This window comes from Cherax quadricarinatus, chromosome 31 (genome assembly GCF_038502225.1).
Source record: "Cherax quadricarinatus isolate ZL_2023a chromosome 31, ASM3850222v1, whole genome shotgun sequence".
Taxonomy (NCBI): Eukaryota; Metazoa; Arthropoda; class Malacostraca; order Decapoda; family Parastacidae; genus Cherax; species Cherax quadricarinatus.
The window spans coordinates 22,220,424-22,240,748 of NC_091322.1; the positions used below are offsets into that span (position 1 = coordinate 22,220,424).

Sequence of the window (20,325 nt, forward strand, 5' to 3'; positions counted from 1 at the left end):
ATAAGGATGCTAAAGTGATCTCTCCAAAACTCTCTTAGAATCAATTGAGTTTCCGTGGTCACTACAAAGCACCTTTTGTGTAGAGTTGTTTGCAATGACCTGCTGGTCCATGGGCTACAGGAGAGGAGTGGTATTAGGAGGCAAAAACTTGACCTTAATGAAGCTCATGTCCCCAGAAAGTCGCTCTGCCATGTCTGATGGATGACCAGGAGCATTGTCTAATACCAGGAAGCACTTAAGGTCCAATTTATTTTCCAGGAGGTAATTTTTCACAGTGGGGGCAAATGCATGGTGTAACCAGTCATAGAAAAGGTTTCTAGTGACCCATGCCTTACTGTTTGCCCTCCACATCACACACAAATTAGCCTTGAGGACATTGTTTCTCCTGAACACTCTGGGAGTTTCAGAATGATACACCAATAAAGGCTTCACTTTGCAATCACCACTAGCATTAGCACACATCAAGAGAGTAAGCCTGTCTTTCATAGGCTTGTGTCCTGGGAGTGCCTTTTCCTCCTGAGTAATGTAGGTCCTGCTTGGCATTTTCTCCCAAAACAGGCTTGTTTCATCACAATTAAACACTTGTTAAGGTTTCAGTTCTTCACTGTCTAAGTACTCCTTGAATTCCTGCACATATTTTTCAGCTGCTTTTTGGTCCGAACTGGCAGCCTCACCATGCCTTATCACACTATGTATGCCACTACGATTCTTAAATCTCTCAAACCAACCATTGCTGGCCTTAAATTCAATCACATTACCACTAGTTGCAGGCATTTTTCTAATTAAATCCTCATGCAGCTTCCTAGTCTTTTCACATATGATCGCTTGAGAGATGCTATCTCCTGCTATCTGTTTTTCGTTTATCCACACCAATAACAGTCTCTCAACATCTTCTATCACTTTCGATCTCTTATTCGAAAACAAAGTTGCACCTTTGGCAAGAACAGCTTCCTTGATTGCCGTTTTCTTGGCCACAATAGTAGCAATGGTTGATTAGGGTTTTGTGTACAACCTGGCCAGCTCGGAGACATGCACTCCACTTTCATACTTAGCAATGATCTCTTTCTTTATTATTATTATTTTTTATTATCACACTGGCCGATTCCCACCAAGGCAGGGTGGCCCGAAAAAGAAAAACTTTCACCATCATTCACTCCATCACTGTCTTGCCAGTAATTCTCCATAGTAATTCTCACCCTTTTTGCTGTAGGGTTGGCACTAGAAGCTTTCTTGGGGCCCATGGTCACTTATTTTGCAGGTAGAATCACTAAAAACGCTGTGATAATATGAAATGTTCTGATTGTATGTTTGGATGCGACCGCTGTGGCTGGCTTGTAAACACTGGCACCCACGGGACAAGCGAGGTGGGCTCAGGCCGCACATGGATGCGTCTCGAACGGAACGGAATGAATCGCGTTGGGCGAGTTTTTTAGCACTAGCTGAGGCAAAATTTTTGCGTTAAAATGTATCGCTAGCCGGATTTAACATTAGGTGATGCCATCATTAGCTGAGGGTCCACTGTATTAAGTAGGAGCAAACTTGCTTGTGAATTATTTTTTCGAAGATTTTTTATAGTAAGGGCAAGTTTGATATGAGCCTATATAGGTTGGCCATCACTAATCTGGCAATCAGTAATCCAGCACTAATTTCTTTTTCTCCATTTATTGTTATAACCTGCTCACTTATAGCCCTAGCCATGGTTCCAACAAATAAAAAGAAATTCTTTTAATTGTGTAAAGCACATACACTGTACATTGTCCACAAAAGATGAAGTGGCTATGATGCCGCTGTCGGTCACCATGAGCTCAGCTTTCTCAGATAAGCTGTGACTGGTAAATTTGGGCCTACATAGGAGAAAATAGGTCTGGTAAGTATGGACTATGCAGTGGGCTCCCGGATAAGGTAATTAATTCATTCCAGAGAGAGTGACTTATCCCGAATCTGATTTATTCCGAATTAATTTCCCCTGTAAGAAATACATGTAATGGAAATCCAATTAATTCGTTCCAGACATCCAAAGTATTAAACAAAATAATTTTTTTACGTGAAATATACATTTCCCTACAGATAAAACAATGAGACATGCTGAATAAAACATTACTAAAATGACACCTTTATTAAAGACTTATTGATGATTGGTGAAATGGGAGGACGGGAGAGGATGGAGGTGTACTATTGTTTGGAAGGGAAATCCCCTTCCATAAAGAGTTCAGGTAAAAAGTCATTTTCCGGGGTTACTCCCCTTCTTTGTTTCTTAATGCCACTAGGACCAGCTTGAGAGTCACTGGACCCCTGTTACACAAAATATCTGTCCAGAGAGCTCTGTTTCTGGTGTGTCTAAGATTTCCCTGAAATGGGACACAACATCGTCATTGTAGATGTTGCCAGCACGACCTGCAACAGCTCTGTCAGGGTGATGTTCATCCATAAATGCTTGCACCTTTGTCCACACTGTACAAATGTCCTCAATCATTGAAGAAGGTGCCATCTTCCATTTCTCTTCCTCCTCTTCTGAAGCAAATTCCTGAGCTGTGGTTTGTTGGTGTTGCAGGTGAAGGTCTACCACCAACTCTTCCACATACTCCAAACTCACATCCAACTCCATGGAATTCCCCAATGCCACAATAGATTCCACAACTGGCATAGGCTCCTCAGAGTCGGCCCCAAACCCTTCAGAATCCCGCTCTTGTACACATCCTGGCCACAGTTTTCTCCAAGCAGTGTTCAAAGTCCTGGAAGTCACTCCCTCTCAAGCCTTACCTATAAGGTTTATGTAACTGAGGATACTGATGTGATCTTTCCAGAACTCTGTTAGGGTCAATTCAGTGTCTGAGGTCACGTCAAAGGACTTTTGAAACACTGCTTTGGTGTACAGTGTTTTGAAATTTGAAATGACCTGCTGGTCCATGGGCTGGAGGAGAGGAGTGGTATTAGGGGGCAAGAACTTCACTTTGATGAAATGAAACTCTGAAACTTCCGAGTCTGGAGGATGAACAAGAGCATTGTCCATTACCAGGAGGCACTTGAGTTCCAGTTTATTTTCCAGGAGGTATTTTTTCACACTGGGGCCAAACATGTCATGGAACCAATCAAGAAAAATGTCCCTCATGACCCATACCTTACTATTTACTCTCCACATCACACGCAATTTACTCTTGACGACACTGTTTTTCTTGAACACTCTGGGATTTTCAGAGTGATATACCAGTAAAGGCTTCACTTTCAAATCCCCACTAGCATTACTACAAAACATGAGAGTTAGCCTGTCTTTCATAGGCTTATGTCCTTGCAGTACCTTTTCCTCCTGAGTAATGTAGGTCCTCTTTGGCATTTTCTTTCAAAACAGGCCTGTTTTGTCACAGTTGAACACTTGTTGGGGTTTTAATTTTTCAGCCTCTATGTACCCCTTAAAGGGTACTCGTAGGGAGGAATTCAAAATATTCTCAAAATTTGGAAAAGTGGGTAAAATTGGATCTCAGGGGGTGGGAACAAGGGAAGGTCTTACCATACCCCATAGGGGTAAAGTAAAAAAAAACTAAAAAATTCGAAAAACAAAAAATTCCAAAAAATTGAGGAGCGGGGACGATCCGGGGGGCGTGGGGAGTGCAGGGAAGTGTGGGGCAGGTGGGTGCAGGTGGGAGGAGACTGCTCAGACACAGTCTGCTCAGCTGCAGACTGCTGAGCCACTTTTTTCACTACTTTATTGTTATTATTATTAGTAGTAGTAGTAGCAGTAGTAGTAGTATTACTTGTATGTGCATATAACATCTGTGTGACCTCCAGACATATGTATAAAAACAATTATTCAATGTTCCTAAGGCTTAAACAAAAACCTTTTTAATTTCTTACATACGTAGACCACAAACACTGGTCGGTGTTACTTAGAGAACAGTTTGGATTCATTAAGGTCTGTGTAGGTTTCAATCTGCATTTTACCATGAAAGAAACATGGAAAAATGAAATACTGATTTTCAGCAATTGGTTTGAACCATCAACACTGATAACTTGTTAATGCAAATTCTAAGCCAGTGTATTTTAGTTTATTGGTCTCTAAAAGATTACAGAATTCTTCTTTAGATTGGTGTCAAACTTCATGTTTCTTGGTGGACTGATTCAATAAATTCTGTGCTGCATGTGTCCTGATTTGTTATTTTTATTGAAGAAACTGTGACATTAGTGTCCATATGATAACCTCTTTATGATTTGCCTCAAATCTTCAATGTTTACATGTAACTGCGCTGGGAACTTAGGCCGCAGTTAGTTTAATACATTTATTTTGCACCCCATACCCATCCTGTGGGCTGTAGTCAAAAGATTACAGAGGTACATAATGGGTCCAGGGACTGTACCTCAACATTTACAGAGGTTGATAATGGGTCCAGGGATTGGACCCCAAAGTATTTGCCACACTCTGTTGTTTTAACATTCTGGAGCACTGACGTGCCGGGAGTTGGGTCATGAATACAGTGGACCCCCGGTTAACGATATTTTTTCACTCCAGAAGTATGTTCAGGTGCCAGTACTGACCGAATTTGTTCCCATAAGGAATATTGTGAAGTAGATTAGTCCATTTCAGACTCCCAAACATACACGTACAAATGCACTTACATAAATACACTTACATAATTGGTCGCATTTGGAGGTGATCGTTAAGCAGGGGTCCACTGTACTATGTAAAATGCAATTGGTCTCAATAATGATATAACTTTTTATCTATCAGACTAAAATTAGATAACATCAGACAATAAATTAGTTGGTAATACTGAAATCTAGATATTGAATACCTTGTGTACGAGTGTTGTGTCTATGTCATTCTGTCTTGCACGGTTGCCAATAATCTCACTTCCCAAAACCAGAGCTGATATTGCAAAGCCCATCAGCAAAATGAAGAAAGCAGCCTGAAAATAAAGACTATATTTAATATGAAATATTATTATTATATATGTATTAAAAAGTGTCATCCTGTATATAATTTACATAGCAGTCCAAAGATCTTCCTTCGTGAAATTTATTTTGTGCCATATCCTCATTACTTAGAAGACAGCCAGAACAAATGTGAACACAGCCCCATTAATTTGAACAGAGCCTTCAGTATTTTTAACCAGTCACCATCTGAACCCAGATGTCAATGTTATGATCTCTGCCACTATTATTGTGGAAAATACTATATATTTTCCTGAAATACAGTTTATGTAAATTGATGGCCTATATTGTATTTAATAAAAATTATGTTATAAAAAATGGGAAGCCCTGCACCTGCGCAGGCTAGAGACTGGCCATGTTTGAACTAGTCAGCACAAACGTTAGTGAATAATGGGAAGAATTTTCGTGCTCTAGAGGTTATAAAGTGAACCCCCTCATACCGTTGGCATCACATAACGTTAAATCCGCATACCGCTACATTTTATCGCCAAGATTTTGCCTCGCATACCGCTAAAAAACCCGCTCAACGCTGTTCGTCCGAGACGCGTCTAATGTGCGCCCTTAGCCAGCCTCACATGTTCCGCCGGTGGCATTGTTTACCAGCCAGCCTCCGCGGTAACATCCAAGCATACAATCGGAACATTTCGTATTATTACAGTGTTTCTGGTGATTTTATCTGCAAAATAAGTGACCATGGGCCCCAAGAAAGCTTCTAGTGCCAACCCTACAGCAATAAGGGTGAGAATTACTATAGAGATGAAGAAAGAGATCATTGATAAGTATGAAAGTGGAGTGCGTGTCTCCGAGCTGGCCAGGTTGTACACAAAACCCTAATCAACCATCGCTACTATTGTGGGCAACAAAAAGGCAATCAAGGAAGCTGTTCTTGCCAAAAATTTTAACTGTGTTTTCGAAACAGAGATCGCAAGTGATGGAAGATGTTGAGAGACTCTTATTGGTGTGGATAAATGAGAAACAGATAGCAGGAGATAGCATCTCTCAAGTGATCATAAGTGAAAAGGCTAGGAAGTTGCATCAGGATTTAATTAAAAAAGTGCCTGCAACTAGTGATGATGTGAGTGAATTTAAGGCCAGCAAAGGTTGGTTTGAGAGATTTAAGAGGCATAGTGGCATACATAGTGTGATAAGGCATGGTGAGGCTGCCAGTTCGGACCACAAAGCAGCTGAAAGATATGTGCAGGAATTCAAGGAGTACATAGAAACTGAAGGACTGAAACCTGAACAAGTGTTTAATTGTGATGAAACAGGCCTGTTTTGGAAGAAAATGCCAAGCAGGACCTACATTACTCAGGAGGAAAAGGCACTCCCAGGACATAAGCCTATGAAAGACAGGCTTACTCTGTTGATGTGTTCCAATGCTACTGGTGATTGCAAAGTGAAGCCTTTATTAGTGTATCACTCTGAAACTCCCAGACCGTTCAGGCAAAAGAATGTCCTCAAGGAAAATTTGTGTGTGCTGTGGAGGGCAAACAGTAAGGCATGGGTCACTAGGGACTTTTTCTATGACTGGTTACACCATGCATTTGCCCCCAATGTGAAAGATTACCTAACTGAAAAGAAATTAGAATTTAAGTGCCTCCTGGTGTTAGACAATGCCCCTGGTCATCCTACAGACGTGGCAGAGCTCTTATCTGTATTTTTTTTTTTTTTTTGTACCTCTGTAAGTGTGCTCAAATTGAAAATAAATAAATAAATAAATAAATAAAAGAGGGAAAATTCTTAGGAATCCACCTCGATAATAGACTCAAATTTCATACACATATACAACAAATTTCTAAGAAAATTTCCAAGACTGTAGGCATACTATCGAAGATACGGTACTATGTTCCACAGTCAGCCCTCCTGGCCCTTTATCACTCTCTTATTTACCCCTATCTCACCTATGGTATTTGTGCATGGGGCTCAACAACAACTAACCATCTCAGACCACTAATTACCCAACAAAAGGCTGCAGTTAGAATGATAACAAATTCTCACTACAGGCAGCACACTCCACCAATATTCAAAACACTCAACCTACTCACCATACAAAACATCCATACTTATTATTGCACTTATTACATACATAGAACACTTAACTCTGATATTAACCCTCCCCTCAAACATCTTGCCAACCTCAACAGAACACATGACCATAATACAAGGCACAGATCACTCTTTGATGTTCCTCGTGTCCATCTCACGCTATGCAAAAACTCAATGCACATAAAAGGCCCTAAAATCTGGAATTCATTACCTTTAAATATAAAAGAAACACTACCTGTTTATATATTCAAGTCTCTTCTCAAAGTTCACTTACTCACTCAAAACCAAATAAATACTGAATAACTGAACCATATAAATTGTATATCCTAAATGTTACTCACAATTATATCACACAAATGTTAAACCTAACTTTGTTATTTTTTTTTAAATACACTACCTAACAGAATACTCCATTCTACTGAATGAACAGCAATGCATACAACCATATGACCTGTCTTTGTAATACTCATTTGTATTTTATAGTTATCTGTTTACAATAATGTCTTATCACTGATTTCATCATTGCTTAGTTAATCTTAAGTTAATTTTAAGCCAGCCCGTAATGCTATGCATATAAGTGGCTTTGGCATGCTGCTCTTACCTGTATTTTTTGTACCTCTGTTTGCATGAAATTCATTAAGGTGAAGTTTTTGCCTCCTAATACCACTCCTCTCCTGCAGCCCATGGACCAGCAGGTTATTGCAAACTTCAAAAAACTGTACACAAAAGCTCTGTTTAAAAGGTGCTTTGTAGTGACCTCAGAAACTCAACTGACTCTAAGAGAGTTTTGGAGAGATCACTTTAATATCCTCAATTGTGTAAACCTTATAGGTAAGGCTTGGGAGGGAGTGACTAAGAGGACCTTGAACTCTGCTTGGAAGAAACTGTGGCCAGAATGTGTAGACCAAAGGAATTTTGAAGGGTTTCAGGCTAACCCTGAGAATCCTATGCCAGTTGAGGAATCCATTATGGCATTGGGAAAGTCCTTGGGGTTGGAGGTTAGTGGGGATGATGTGGATGAGTTGGTGGAGGAGGACAATGAAGAACTAACCAATGATGAGCTGATAGATCAACTTCAACAGCAAGAGGCCAGACCTGAGGAAACTGGTTCGAAGGAGGGGAGAGAGAAATTGAAGAAATTGCCTACTACAAAGATTAAGGAAATCTGTGCAAAGTGGCTTGAAGTGCAAACCTTCAAGGATGAAAATCACCCTCACACAGCTATTGCAAGCCGTGCTGGTGACTATTACACTGACAATGTTGTGAAACACTTTATGGAAGTCATAAAGGAATGAGAGGTACAGGCCACTATGGACAGATATATTGTGCGACAGAACTCCAGTGACTCTGAAGCTGGTCCTAGTGGCATTAAAAGAAGAAGGGAAGTAACCCCAGAAAAGGACTTGACACCTCAAGTCTTAATGGAAGGGGATTCCCCTTCTAAACACTAACACACTCTCCTCCTCCCATCCCATCAATCATCACCAGATCTTCAATAAAAGTAAGTGTCATGTAATTGTGCATGCCTTTTTCAGTTTGTGTGTATTAAAATTAGTATTTCATGTGGTAAAATTTTTTTTTTTCATACTTTGGGGTGTCTTGCACGGATTAATTTGATTTCCATTATTTCTTATGGGGAAAATTCATTCGCATAACGATAATTTCGCATAACAATGAGCTCTCTTGCACGGATTAATATTGCTATGCGGGGGTCCACTGTATTGGGATTAAAACCTCTCAAATAGGAGCCGAAATTGTTGGATGTGCATTCTTGCATAACTTGAGATATCTCCAATTAAATCACGTACTTTACCTCAGTTGTAATTAACAGCCATTTATGTAGGTGTCAAATTAGCTAATTATATAAGAAATAAGTTGCAGGAGATAAATATTAGCGACACTGTAATTTGGTCTGATAATGAAGTATCCTTACAATGGATTCGTAATGGAAACAGTAAAATTGTGTATGTACAAAACAGAGTCGCTGAAATTAATCAGATGCAAGAGAAGTATAATAGTTTGGGTCAGCATATGTTAACATTTAATCATATACCTGGTGAGGAGAATCCAGCTGATTTATTGTCTCGAGGTTTACCTTATGCTAAATTTGTAAATGCTGTATCATGGTTTAAAGGACCGAGTTGGTTGGTAAATAAAGCTAATTGGCCTGTACGAAAGGTGTATATTGCTCCTGTTGAAATTACTGTGACCACCGCTCCAATAGTTTGTCCTTCCTTAGCCATTGATATAAATAGGTTTTCTTCTTTACCCAAATTAATCAATGTAACTAAGTTGGTGTTTAAATTTCTAAACAAGATGAATATCTCATATAAATTTTCACATCCTCTTGAATATTGGATAAAGAGGGTACAAGAAGAAATCTATGGAAATGAGATTAAATTGATGATGGAAAGAAAAATTGTGAAAGGTTCCATAATAGAGAAATTGGGGCTGTATTTAGAGAACAATGTAATTAGGTGCAGAGGTAGGTTACAAAATGCTGAATTGGGTGATTATGCTAAACACCCTATCTTACTGCCCAAAACTCATCATCTAACAAATTTAATTGTTCTAAATGCCCATAAAAATGTAATGCATAGTGGGGTACAAGATACCTTAAATTGTATTAGGGAAACTTTCTGGATTCCACAAGAATGGCAAAGTGTAAAAAGGGTGATTAAATCTTGTTTAATATGTCGCCGTGTGGATGCAAGATCCTGTATGTACCCAGGTCCTCCACCATTGTCAAAGGAGCGTGTACAATTAGTGAAACCATTTGATGTAACAGGTGTGGACTATAGTGGTCCAATAATTTTAACAGGTACTTCAGATGGTGTTCCACTGAAAGTGTATGTTTGTTTGTTCACCTGTACTGCTACTAGGGCAGTTCATTTAGAAGTGGCTCAGGACTTGTCTGCAGAACAGTTTATACAGCTGTTTCGAAAATTTGTAGCTAGGAGATCCTGTCCTAGATTGATGATTTCGGATAATGCCACAAATTTTGTAGTAGGTGCTCAACATTTGATTGAGTTAAATAATGGTAACAATGCGCCATGCGCTTGCTTATTTCAAATCTTACCTTACTAATAGGTATCAGTATGTCATCATTAAAGACACAGCATCAACAACACGGCCACTTGATACTGGAGTTCCGCAGGGAAGTGTCCTTGGTCCCCTGCTCTTTCTCATATACATCAATGATCTTCCAAACGTATCCCAACACCTGAAACCCATTCTCTTTGCTGACGACACAACTTATGTCATCTCTCACCCTAATCTTGCCACCCTCAACACCATTGTTAACGAGGAGCTGATCAAAATATCGACTTGGATGACAGCCAATAAACTTACGCTTAACACTGACAAAACCTACTATATTATGTTTGGTAGCAGAGCAGGAGATGCACAAATTAACATTAAGATTGACAACACTCAAATTACCAGACATAATGAGGGCAAATTCCTAGGCCTATACCTTGACAACAACCTGAATTTCAGCACCCATATCCAACATATAACCAAAAAAGTATCCAAAACGGTTTGGATCCTCTCCAAGATACGATACTACGTGCCGCAAAATGCCCTTCTCACACTATACCACTCACTTATTTATCCATACCTCACCTATGCTATTTGTGCTTGGGGATCAACTGCAGCAGCACACCTAAAGCCAATAATAACCCAACAAAAAGCTGCAGTAAGAATAATCACTAAATCCCATCCCTGGCAACACCCCCTCCCCCACTCTTCATAGATCTAAACTTACTCCCTGTTCAGTACATCCACACTTACTATTGTGCAATCTACATCTACAGGGCCTTAAACTCTAATATCAACCTTGACCTAAAACGCTTTCTTGATAGTTGTGACAGAACCCACAGGCATAACACCAGACACAAACATCTCTATGACATTCCCGTGTCCGACTAAACCTTTACAAAAATTCAATGTATGTCAAAGGCCCTAAAATCTGGAACACCCTACCTGAGAACTCTAGAACTGCAGACACATTCATCACCTTCAAAACTACCATTAAACATCTTATCTCCCTGATACACCCCGTCAACTAACTACACGAATACCACCTGGTGGTTCACACTTACACTCACTCACCCATTTGACCATAAACAGAAATATTAATCTCAATCTTAAAATAATGAATCCTGTGATACTCCAATACTGAAACTATGTACTGTGCCAAAACAAAAGCATTCACATTGCTAAACTCACAAACTAGTATTTAGTCACTTAGCCATAATACCAACTTACCTCATAATTTGTAATATTTTAAAATTAAGAATTAAACTAAGTCTGCCCGAAATGCCTAGCCATGCTAGGTGTTCTAGTGGTACACTCTGTAATCATTATTTTACTACATGTAAACCACACAATAACCAAATTCTGTAAACTCAGCATTGTAATCCTTATAGAGAATAAACTTTGAATTTGAATTGAATTGAATTGAATTGAATGTTCAATCTCTGTTAACCCAACGAGGGTGTACCTGGAAATTTATTACTCCTAGAGCCCCTTGGCAGGGGGGGCTGTACGAAAGACTTATAGGCACAGTGAAGTGGTGTCTCCATAAAGTACTACACCGGAAGAGAATTAATTTGGAAGAATTCCGTGCAGTGTTAGTGGAGGCGGAAAATCGGATAAATAATAGGCCTCTCTCGTACATGAGTGATACACCTGATGCAGATGTATTAACACCTTCTCACCTAACATGTGGAAGGAAATTGGAAGCTGCCCCTATCTATACAGATAATCCGGAAGAAAGTGATGAAGATTACAATGAAGTGGCAGTGTTGTGTGATAAATTTAAAATATTAAATAAAGTAATTGATCATTGGTCTAATGTGTGGCATAAGGAATATCTTCTTACACTACGTGAACACTTTTGTGGTGTGACAGAGGCAGTAAATCGACAGAACATTCAACCAGGTGACATTGCGTTAATTGATACTGAACAACATCAAACATTGTGGCCTCTGGGCAAAGTATTGACATTGTACCCAGATGCACAAGGTGTTGTCCAGAATGTCAAAGTGTTGTTTCGTGGCCAAGAAAGTTTACGCACAATTAATAAATTGATTCCCTTGGAATTAAATGGCATTCAATCAAATGTAAATGAAAATCTAAGGGAAAGTGACACGAGTGATACGGAAGGTAACGTTGACCAAGTGATGCAGGAAGATGAAATTGTAGTAAGGCCTACAAGGAGAACAGCCACTCAAGACAGAACCGGCTGGAATCGTCTCCTAAAGGAAGGAGTAATTTGAGTCGTTTAGCAATGAACTCCGCCCGGCCGCAGTGTGGAAAATACTATATATTTTCCTGAAATACAGTATATGTAAATTGATGGCTTATATTGTATTTAAAAAAAATTATGTTATGAAAAATGGGAAGCCCTGCGCCTGGACAGACTAGAGACTGGCCATGTTTGAACTAGTCAACGCAAACGATAGTGAATAATCGGAAGAATTTTCGTGCTCTAGAGGTTATATTGGGCTTAAAACCTCTCAAATAGGAGCCGAAATTGTTGGATGTGCATTCCTGCATAACTTGAGATATCAGGCGACTGGACAAGACAGCTCCAGGAACCTCAGATAAGCTATCTAAATTGTGTTGTAATTCTTGCCAGTATTATCACCATAAATTTAGTTAGAATGAGGTTTTTTGAGTATGATACACAGTAATCTCCAGTCAACTTGGTGAGTGGTATTAAGATATATTCTCCTTCTGTTACATAAATGTGCATATGTAATCATTTATTAATTTTAATATACAGTCCACAAATTTATATATTTACCAGAATTCCTGGTGATGTATATTTCATTTGTAATTAATAGGTCTAGAGCAACTTGTGGATATGACAGTTGTAGGTATCGAAGGGGGACATTTTTTGTGACCTAGGTGTCCCAAATTCCTACTTGTCTATGTAACTTTGATAAATAATAATTATCTTTGTTACCATTTACTGGTATGTACCTTATGTTATATCCTGATAAATGTAATTTTCCAAAATTATTACAAACCCAGTTACTATTATTTTTATGTCATCTACCATTGTTATTAAATAACAAAAAAAAAGCATAATACCGTGACTGGAACAATACACAAATAACCCGCACATAGAAGAGAGGAGCTTACGACGAAGTTTTGGTCCAACTTGAACCATTTGCAAAGTCACGCACAACTATGAGTTCAACAGCCATTTCTATGATCCAAGATGCCACTGCAATTAGCTTAGCTACCAAAATCAGTTAATTGGCATTATGAACTAGCCACCATTGTACTGAACATAGATTCAGATTTAGATTCAGATTCATTTATTTCTTCACAAGTAGTACAATGAGATTATATTTTTACAATGATGAATTGCAGTGCAAAGAGAGCCTCTATTATGCCTTTGCATTATGGGCTGACTTAATTTAATGGTTTACTGACTACTTATCACTAAAGAAATTATCATAGTTGTACAGTAGTTCTATTAATAATAAGTGAATCTAATTTATATAAACAAAGGATGTATTCATGTAATCAAAAAAACAAATATTACTAAATATTACTACAGCCTCTTCCAACGCCTGAGCACATTATATAAAATCTGAGACTAAACCATACTGTCCCATTACAAACTTATTAACAAGGCATTACAATTTATGGAAGTCATTAGCGTTCCATCTCGCAGCAACTGGATGAGCACATTATATAATGATAAAATAAAGACAGTACACTCGCTAAAAAACCCACAACACTCAACACAAACATAATTTAATAACCTCTCATTGCGATACAATTATCGCACATGAAATATGCCCAATAAAGGCTATAAACGCACACTCTACATAAGCCCTAAAGCTCTTCACGGTCTTAAAACTATAATCTTGACACCATTCACACTTAATACATGAAGAAGGTCATAACGACCCTGACACATCAAACACAGAATTCTCCATTCGGTACTACGTAATTACTTGATATCACCTTTGCTTTCTGTGCCCACTTGCATGCTACATACACGTATGCCACTCATCTACACCTTCATATACCCACATACACCTTACTCTCACCCCTCCCCAGGAGGCGACCCCGCTGTGTCCCCCTGAAAACCGCCTTCCCGTATGTAATCCCCAACCCCCCCCCCCCTTACTCACTCAGCCCAAGTCGTAGATTGATAAGAAACCCTAACGTTAACATTCTATACCCTTCCGAAAAATCCTTCTCCCATCTCCTCCCATACAGTTCTCTATTACGACACATCGTACGATAAACCGTTACCGCTAGTACCCGCCTCCGCACCTCACAATTCCCCCTCCCCCTCATCACCCACGATATATATATATAATCCACTATTATATAATCCAAAGCTCTTATAACACTCTCATCGAACCCTCCCACATCTAGGCTTAGTGCACGCAGAACCGACACCCCTCGGCCCCCCACCCCCTGTACTACCCTACTTAACCAATACCTAACACCCTCCAGTCCCCCACAAAAGTATACTGCATGGAACGCCGTCTCATCCTCCCCACAGATTCCACACCTTCCGCCCACAATTACCCCTCTGGTTCTTAAAACCTCCCCCGACGGTAGTATGCCATGCAAAAAACGATACGTTACCTCCCTTACCCTAGGCTTTAACTTCAACTTGCTAAACCTATACCAAATACTCTTCCATGCGTACATGGGGAACAATCCCTCAACTGGTACAACAATCCTGTCTACAAGCAGCTTACACAACACCCCTACTCGAATTTTCCTAGGTTCTCTAACCAACATCAAAGCCCTCAAAATAGTTTCACATTCCCTCAACTCCACACCACCATACAACTTACCCAACCTATCATATACTTTTCCCAGCTGCCCTCCACTCACACTTTCGCGCAAAACCTCCCATTTAAGAAACACACATTTAATCCTCCTTCTCAGATCCATCAACCCCAACCCACCCTGGCGCACAGGTAACATTACAACCTCTCTCCTCAGCCAATCGCACCTTGAACCCCACAAAATGTTAAACACTCGTCTCAGAATTCCCACAATCGCCGTCCCTGTTAATGGGAACACGGCTGCTACGTGCCAAACCTTACTATACAATAATACATTTATAACAATCACTCGTTGCACGAGAGTCAGATGATGAGGTCGCAATGCACCCAGACGCCCCTGAATCCTTTCCATTAATCTATTCGAGTTTTCCTCTCGAGCAGCGTCCAAATCATCCTTATTTACCTGGAGTTTACCTGGAGAGAGTTTCGGGGGTCAACGCCCCCGCGGCCCGGTCTGTGACCAGGCCTCCTGGTGGATCAGCGCCTGATCAACCAGGCTGTTGCTGCTGGCTGCACGCAAACCAACGTACGAGCCACAGCCCGGCTGATCAGGAACTGACTTTAGGTGCTTGTCCAGTGCCAGCTTGAAGACTGCCAGGGGTCTGTTGGTAATCCCCCTTATGTGTGCTGGGAGGCAGTTGAACAGTCTCGGGCCCCTGACACTTATTGTATGGTCTCTTAACGTGCTAGTGACACCCCTGCTTTTCATTGGGGGGATGGTGCATCGTCTGCCAAGTCTTTTGCTTTCGTAGTGAGTGATTTTCGTGTGCAAGTTCGGTACTAGTCCCTCTAGGATTTTCCAGGTGTATATAATCATGTATCTCTCCCTCCTGCGTTCCAGGGAATACAGGTTTAGAAACCTCAAGCGCTCCCAGTAATTGAGGTGTTTTATCTCCATTATGCGCGCCGTGAAAGTTCTCTGTACATTTTCTAGGTCGGCAATTTCACCTGCCTTGAAAGGTGCTGTTAGAGTGCAGCAATATTCCAGCCTAGATAGAACAAGTGACCTGAAGAGTGTCATCATGGGCTTGGCCTCCCTAGTTTTGAAGGTTCTCATTATCCATCCTGTCATTTTTCTAGCAGATGCGATTGATACAATGTTATGGTCCTTGAAGGTGAGATCCTCCGACATAATCACTCCCAGGTCTTTGACGTTGGTGTTTCGCTCTATTTTGTGGCCAGAATTTGTTTTGTACTCTGATGAAGATTTAATTTCCTCATGTTTACCATATCTGAGTAATTGAAATTTCTCATCGTTGAACTTCATATTGTTTTCTGCAGCCCACTGAAAGATTTGGTTGATGTCCGCCTGGAGCCTTGCAGTGTCTGCAATGGAAGACACTGTCATGCAGATTCGGGTGTCATCTGCAAAGGAAGACACGGTGCTGTGGCTGACATCCTTGTCTATGTCGGATATGAGGATGAGGAACAAAATGGGAGCTAGTACTGTGCCTTGTGGAACAGAGCTTTTCACCGTGCCTGCCTCGGACTTTACTCTGTTGACGACTACTCTCTGTGTTCTGTTAGTGAGGAAATTATAGATCCATCGACCGACTTTTCCTGTTATTCCTTTAGCGCGCATTTTGTGCGCTATTACGCCATGGTCACACTTGTCGAAGGCTTTTGCAAAGTCTGTATATATTACATCTGCATTCTTTTTGTCTTCTAGTGCATTTAGGACCTTGTCGTAGTGATCCAGTAGTTGAGACAGACAGGAGCGACCTGTTCTAAACCCATGTTGCCCTGGGTTGTGTAACTGATGGGTTTCTAGATGGGTGGTGATCTTGCTTCTTAGGACCCTTTCAAAGATTTTTATGATATGGGATGTTAGTGCTATTGGCCTGTAGTTCTTTGCTGTTGCTTTACTGCCCCCTTTGTGGAGTGGGGCTATGTCTGTTGTTTTTAGTAACTGAGGTGATACCACAAATTTTTAAAGACACCGTTAGTTTTCTCACAACGTTACATCTCCCCCCCCCCTCCACCCAATCACCCAACCCCATGATCATTGACTTCTCTCTATTTACCTGCATCCCTGTTGCATTTCCGAACTGTTGCACATCATCATCCAAAACACCCAACGCCATCCCCTCCCGAACCAGGACTGTTGTATCGTCTACGTATCCTATTATTCCCGGCCACACATTCCCTACCCCTCCCCCCATTCCTCCACTCGTGTTGCATACACAACGTTCAACCATTCTATAGAAGGGGTCCTGAATGCACGCAAACAACATTTGTGACATGGGACACCCCTGCCTAAGTCCCCTACCCATTACAATCTCCTCCCCCAAGCATCCATTAATCTGTACCCTCATCTTGGCTCCATTGTACAACGTTGTTACCCAATTAACTATTTCTTCCCCATAACCCTGCCTCCTAAGTATAGCTCCCAATGCTCCTCTTTCCACCCTGTCATAGGCCCCCTGCCAGTCTAAAGCCAACAACGCCGCCCTCCCTCCCCCCCCTTTTGACTCCACAAAACTTCTCAGTATTCCATGACCCTCAATCATCGACCTTCCTGGCAAACCATACTGCGTTTTCGAAACCACTCTCCCTACCATACATTTGAACCGATTACCCAAGACTTTAGCGAACAACTTATAATCAGCACATAACAGAGATATGGCACGGTACTCCTTGAGGGTGTGCTGCCCCTTACCCTTCTGAACCATCACTACAACTGCTGTTGCTTGCTTGTCCCCCATCACACCCTTCTCCTTCATCTGATTAAATAACCTACCCATGAAACCCCTTATCACCTCCCAATGTTGGAGATAAAATTCAGCCGGGAGACCGTCTATTCCCGGTGCTTTGCCTTTCCTCATTCCCCTTAAAGCCAACTCTATTTCCTCCTCTGTTATTACCCCCCCTAAAGCCTTTCTATCACTATTCCCTAAATTACACGTCACATACTCACACACCTTCTCTAAATCCACATTTCCCACCTTCCCACTTGTCCAATACCCTTCATACCATTTATCCGCATATGCACACATTCCTTTTGTAGTTAGTATCTCCTGACCCATTCTATAACCCCCCGCCATCTCGTGCACCTCTAACCTCGGAATAGCTGTAACCTGCTGTCTTTGTTTTTGACGTCGCAACACACACGCCGATGGTTTGTCACCCCAAAGCACCTCCTCTACCCCTGCCTGCACCCTTACCGCTTGAAACCTCTCATTTTGTAACTCCCTCAGTCTCCCCTTGACCTCGACAATTTCATCCATAGGATAGTTGCCCCCCACAGCCCCCTTCCCATAACAGCCCCTTAACCTGTCCTCCAGATAATTTGAAAGCCCATATTTAAAATCATTTATACGTTTGCCCACCCCCACATAATATTTCCTAATCCTTTCCTTGGCAACACAATCCCACCATTGTACGACATCTTCCACTCCCCGTGCTTCCTCGCTAAGCTCCTTCCATAGGGCAGAAAATCCCTCTAACCCCTCCTCATCACTTAATGCACTTATATTTAATTTCCAGTAACTCCTGTATACTTCTGCAAGCGCCTCCCACCCAACCTCCACCAACACTGCTCTATGATCTGACCATGCTACTTCAACAGTTTTGAAAGCCCTCACTACAACCCCGTGAGAAAGATACACTCTATCTAACCTCGCTGCATGCCCTCTCCTAACAAATGTATGCTCTGTCTCCCACGCCCCCCCCCCCTCGAATGCGTCTCTTAACCTAATATCCCTCAATAAATCTCGTAGGGCCACCGACACACAACCTGCCCCTTTTGGTTCCACATCAGCCCTCCTAATGACGCAGTTCCAATCACCTCCTACTATTGCCACCTCCGGTAATGCACGGAAAAAAAACACAAGGTCCTCGCACACAAACTCCTGCTTCACCTGTACGTTATTCTCTGCAGGCGCATATACGCTAATAAAAGCCACACGTTTCCCCATCCACAAACCATCTACGCGCAACACCCTTCCCCCTCCCCCCCCTCACTTCTCTGCAAAACAAACGGGCTCGCCTCCCTAATTAATATACCCACCCCTCCTTTCAAACGGGCAGATGGCAGGGTTACCACCTGAAACCCCTCCATCTCCAACACCCTACCCTCCTTAAAATTGTGCTCCTGTATGAACACAACATCCACTCTAAATTTATTCAGAAACATTCGAAACCATTCTCTCTTTACACTATTACACAAACCATTAACGTTTACTGTCATACACCAGAGGCCTATTAAAGTTTCCACCCCTGCCTCCTCTCTTCACTCTTCCGATGGCCACCAGAACGTGTGGGACCACTTGTCACCTGCACACTTCCCTCTCTCCCCCCCCCCTTCTTTCGGTGCCTCCTGTCATGGCCACCACTACCTTCACCTTCTGCCCATATTTGCTTCCCAGTCCGCTGCGCTGGCATTAGGACATCATCTGAATCCGATGCAGCGGCTCTCTTTCTTGTGACAGGCGCATCCTCCATGGCTTGGTCTGGGGATGCCTCACAATGTACCTCTACCTCCACTGTACACAGTGGCAAAGATCTCGGTGACACCTCAGTCACGCTGTCACTCCCGTCGTCCGAATAGTTCTGTTTTTGATGCCCCACATCCTTCACCTCGTCTTCTACCACCCTGTCAGGAGCAGCCACCTCCTCAGGCGGTGACAAGGACTTCAGAACCTCGGCTAATTCCTCCTCAAGTTCCAACACTTCCTCCTGTACTTTTTGCTCAACCCAATCCACTGGAAGTGTGTCTGGACCAGGTGACTGGTCAAGGGCCTCACCCTCTCCCCCAGCCTTATACGCCTCATCCACTATCTCGCTCCATAGACGACCACGCCCTCCTTCACATCGTTGATCAACGCCTGCTTCGCCCGGTGTAGAAGCGGATGTCTCCGCCCCTGGGCCAGGAGCTCGTTGCCGCTTCCCACACTCCGCCACTATGTGATCATATTCCCCACATAGTCGGCATGTACGCCTTTGCCCCGCGTATGACACCATGACCTGTGTCCTGAATTCCTTTAGGTACACGTAAGACGGTATGGGGTGTCGCAATGTCATTTTTAGGTTGAAAGTGCCCTCCGGCATAACTGTGTAGGCACCGGACACCCACTTACCATGCTGGGCCAAATGAACAGTTCCGTATTCCTCAAAAACTTTTCTGATATCTGTCTCATCCGCCTCAAAGGGGACATTACGCAGTTTAATCCATGTATAATGTCTGGATACATCGATCATCCTCACACGCACAGCTGGTGTTGCATCAAGACTTACGTCCTGAAAACGGTTGACCAACGACTCGTAAACCGTTGCTGAGAGCAGTTTCACAAAAAATCTACGTGCTCCGTTCAATGCTACGCCGTACAACTCTCCATCCTGAATTCCATACGTGTCTCTGATGATTTTAGGTAGTAATACCTGGGCTGACGCTGGCGTTATTGCCCCACTGAGAAGTTCAACACCGACAGTGTTAATCCTGCGTCTATAACTGCACGCCATGTTGACTAATGGTAGTTCTCCTGGTCTGACGACAGAGGTGCGACAAGCACCACCTCACACT

The 20,325-nt window shown here is 42.0% G+C and overlaps 1 protein-coding gene across 1 annotated transcript in view; it reads right to left on the minus strand.

Annotated features, from left to right (window-relative positions):
* The window catches only part of LOC128699048 (glutamate receptor ionotropic, delta-2-like), a 103,586-nt gene that overhangs the window by 4,875 nt on the left and 78,386 nt on the right, over positions 1-20,325 (minus strand). Inside the window, exon 4 of the mRNA XM_070090396.1 lies at positions 4,785-4,898. Coding sequence (XP_069946497.1) covers positions 4,785-4,898 — 114 coding nt within the window. The remainder of the gene's footprint in view (positions 1-4,784; positions 4,899-20,325) is intronic.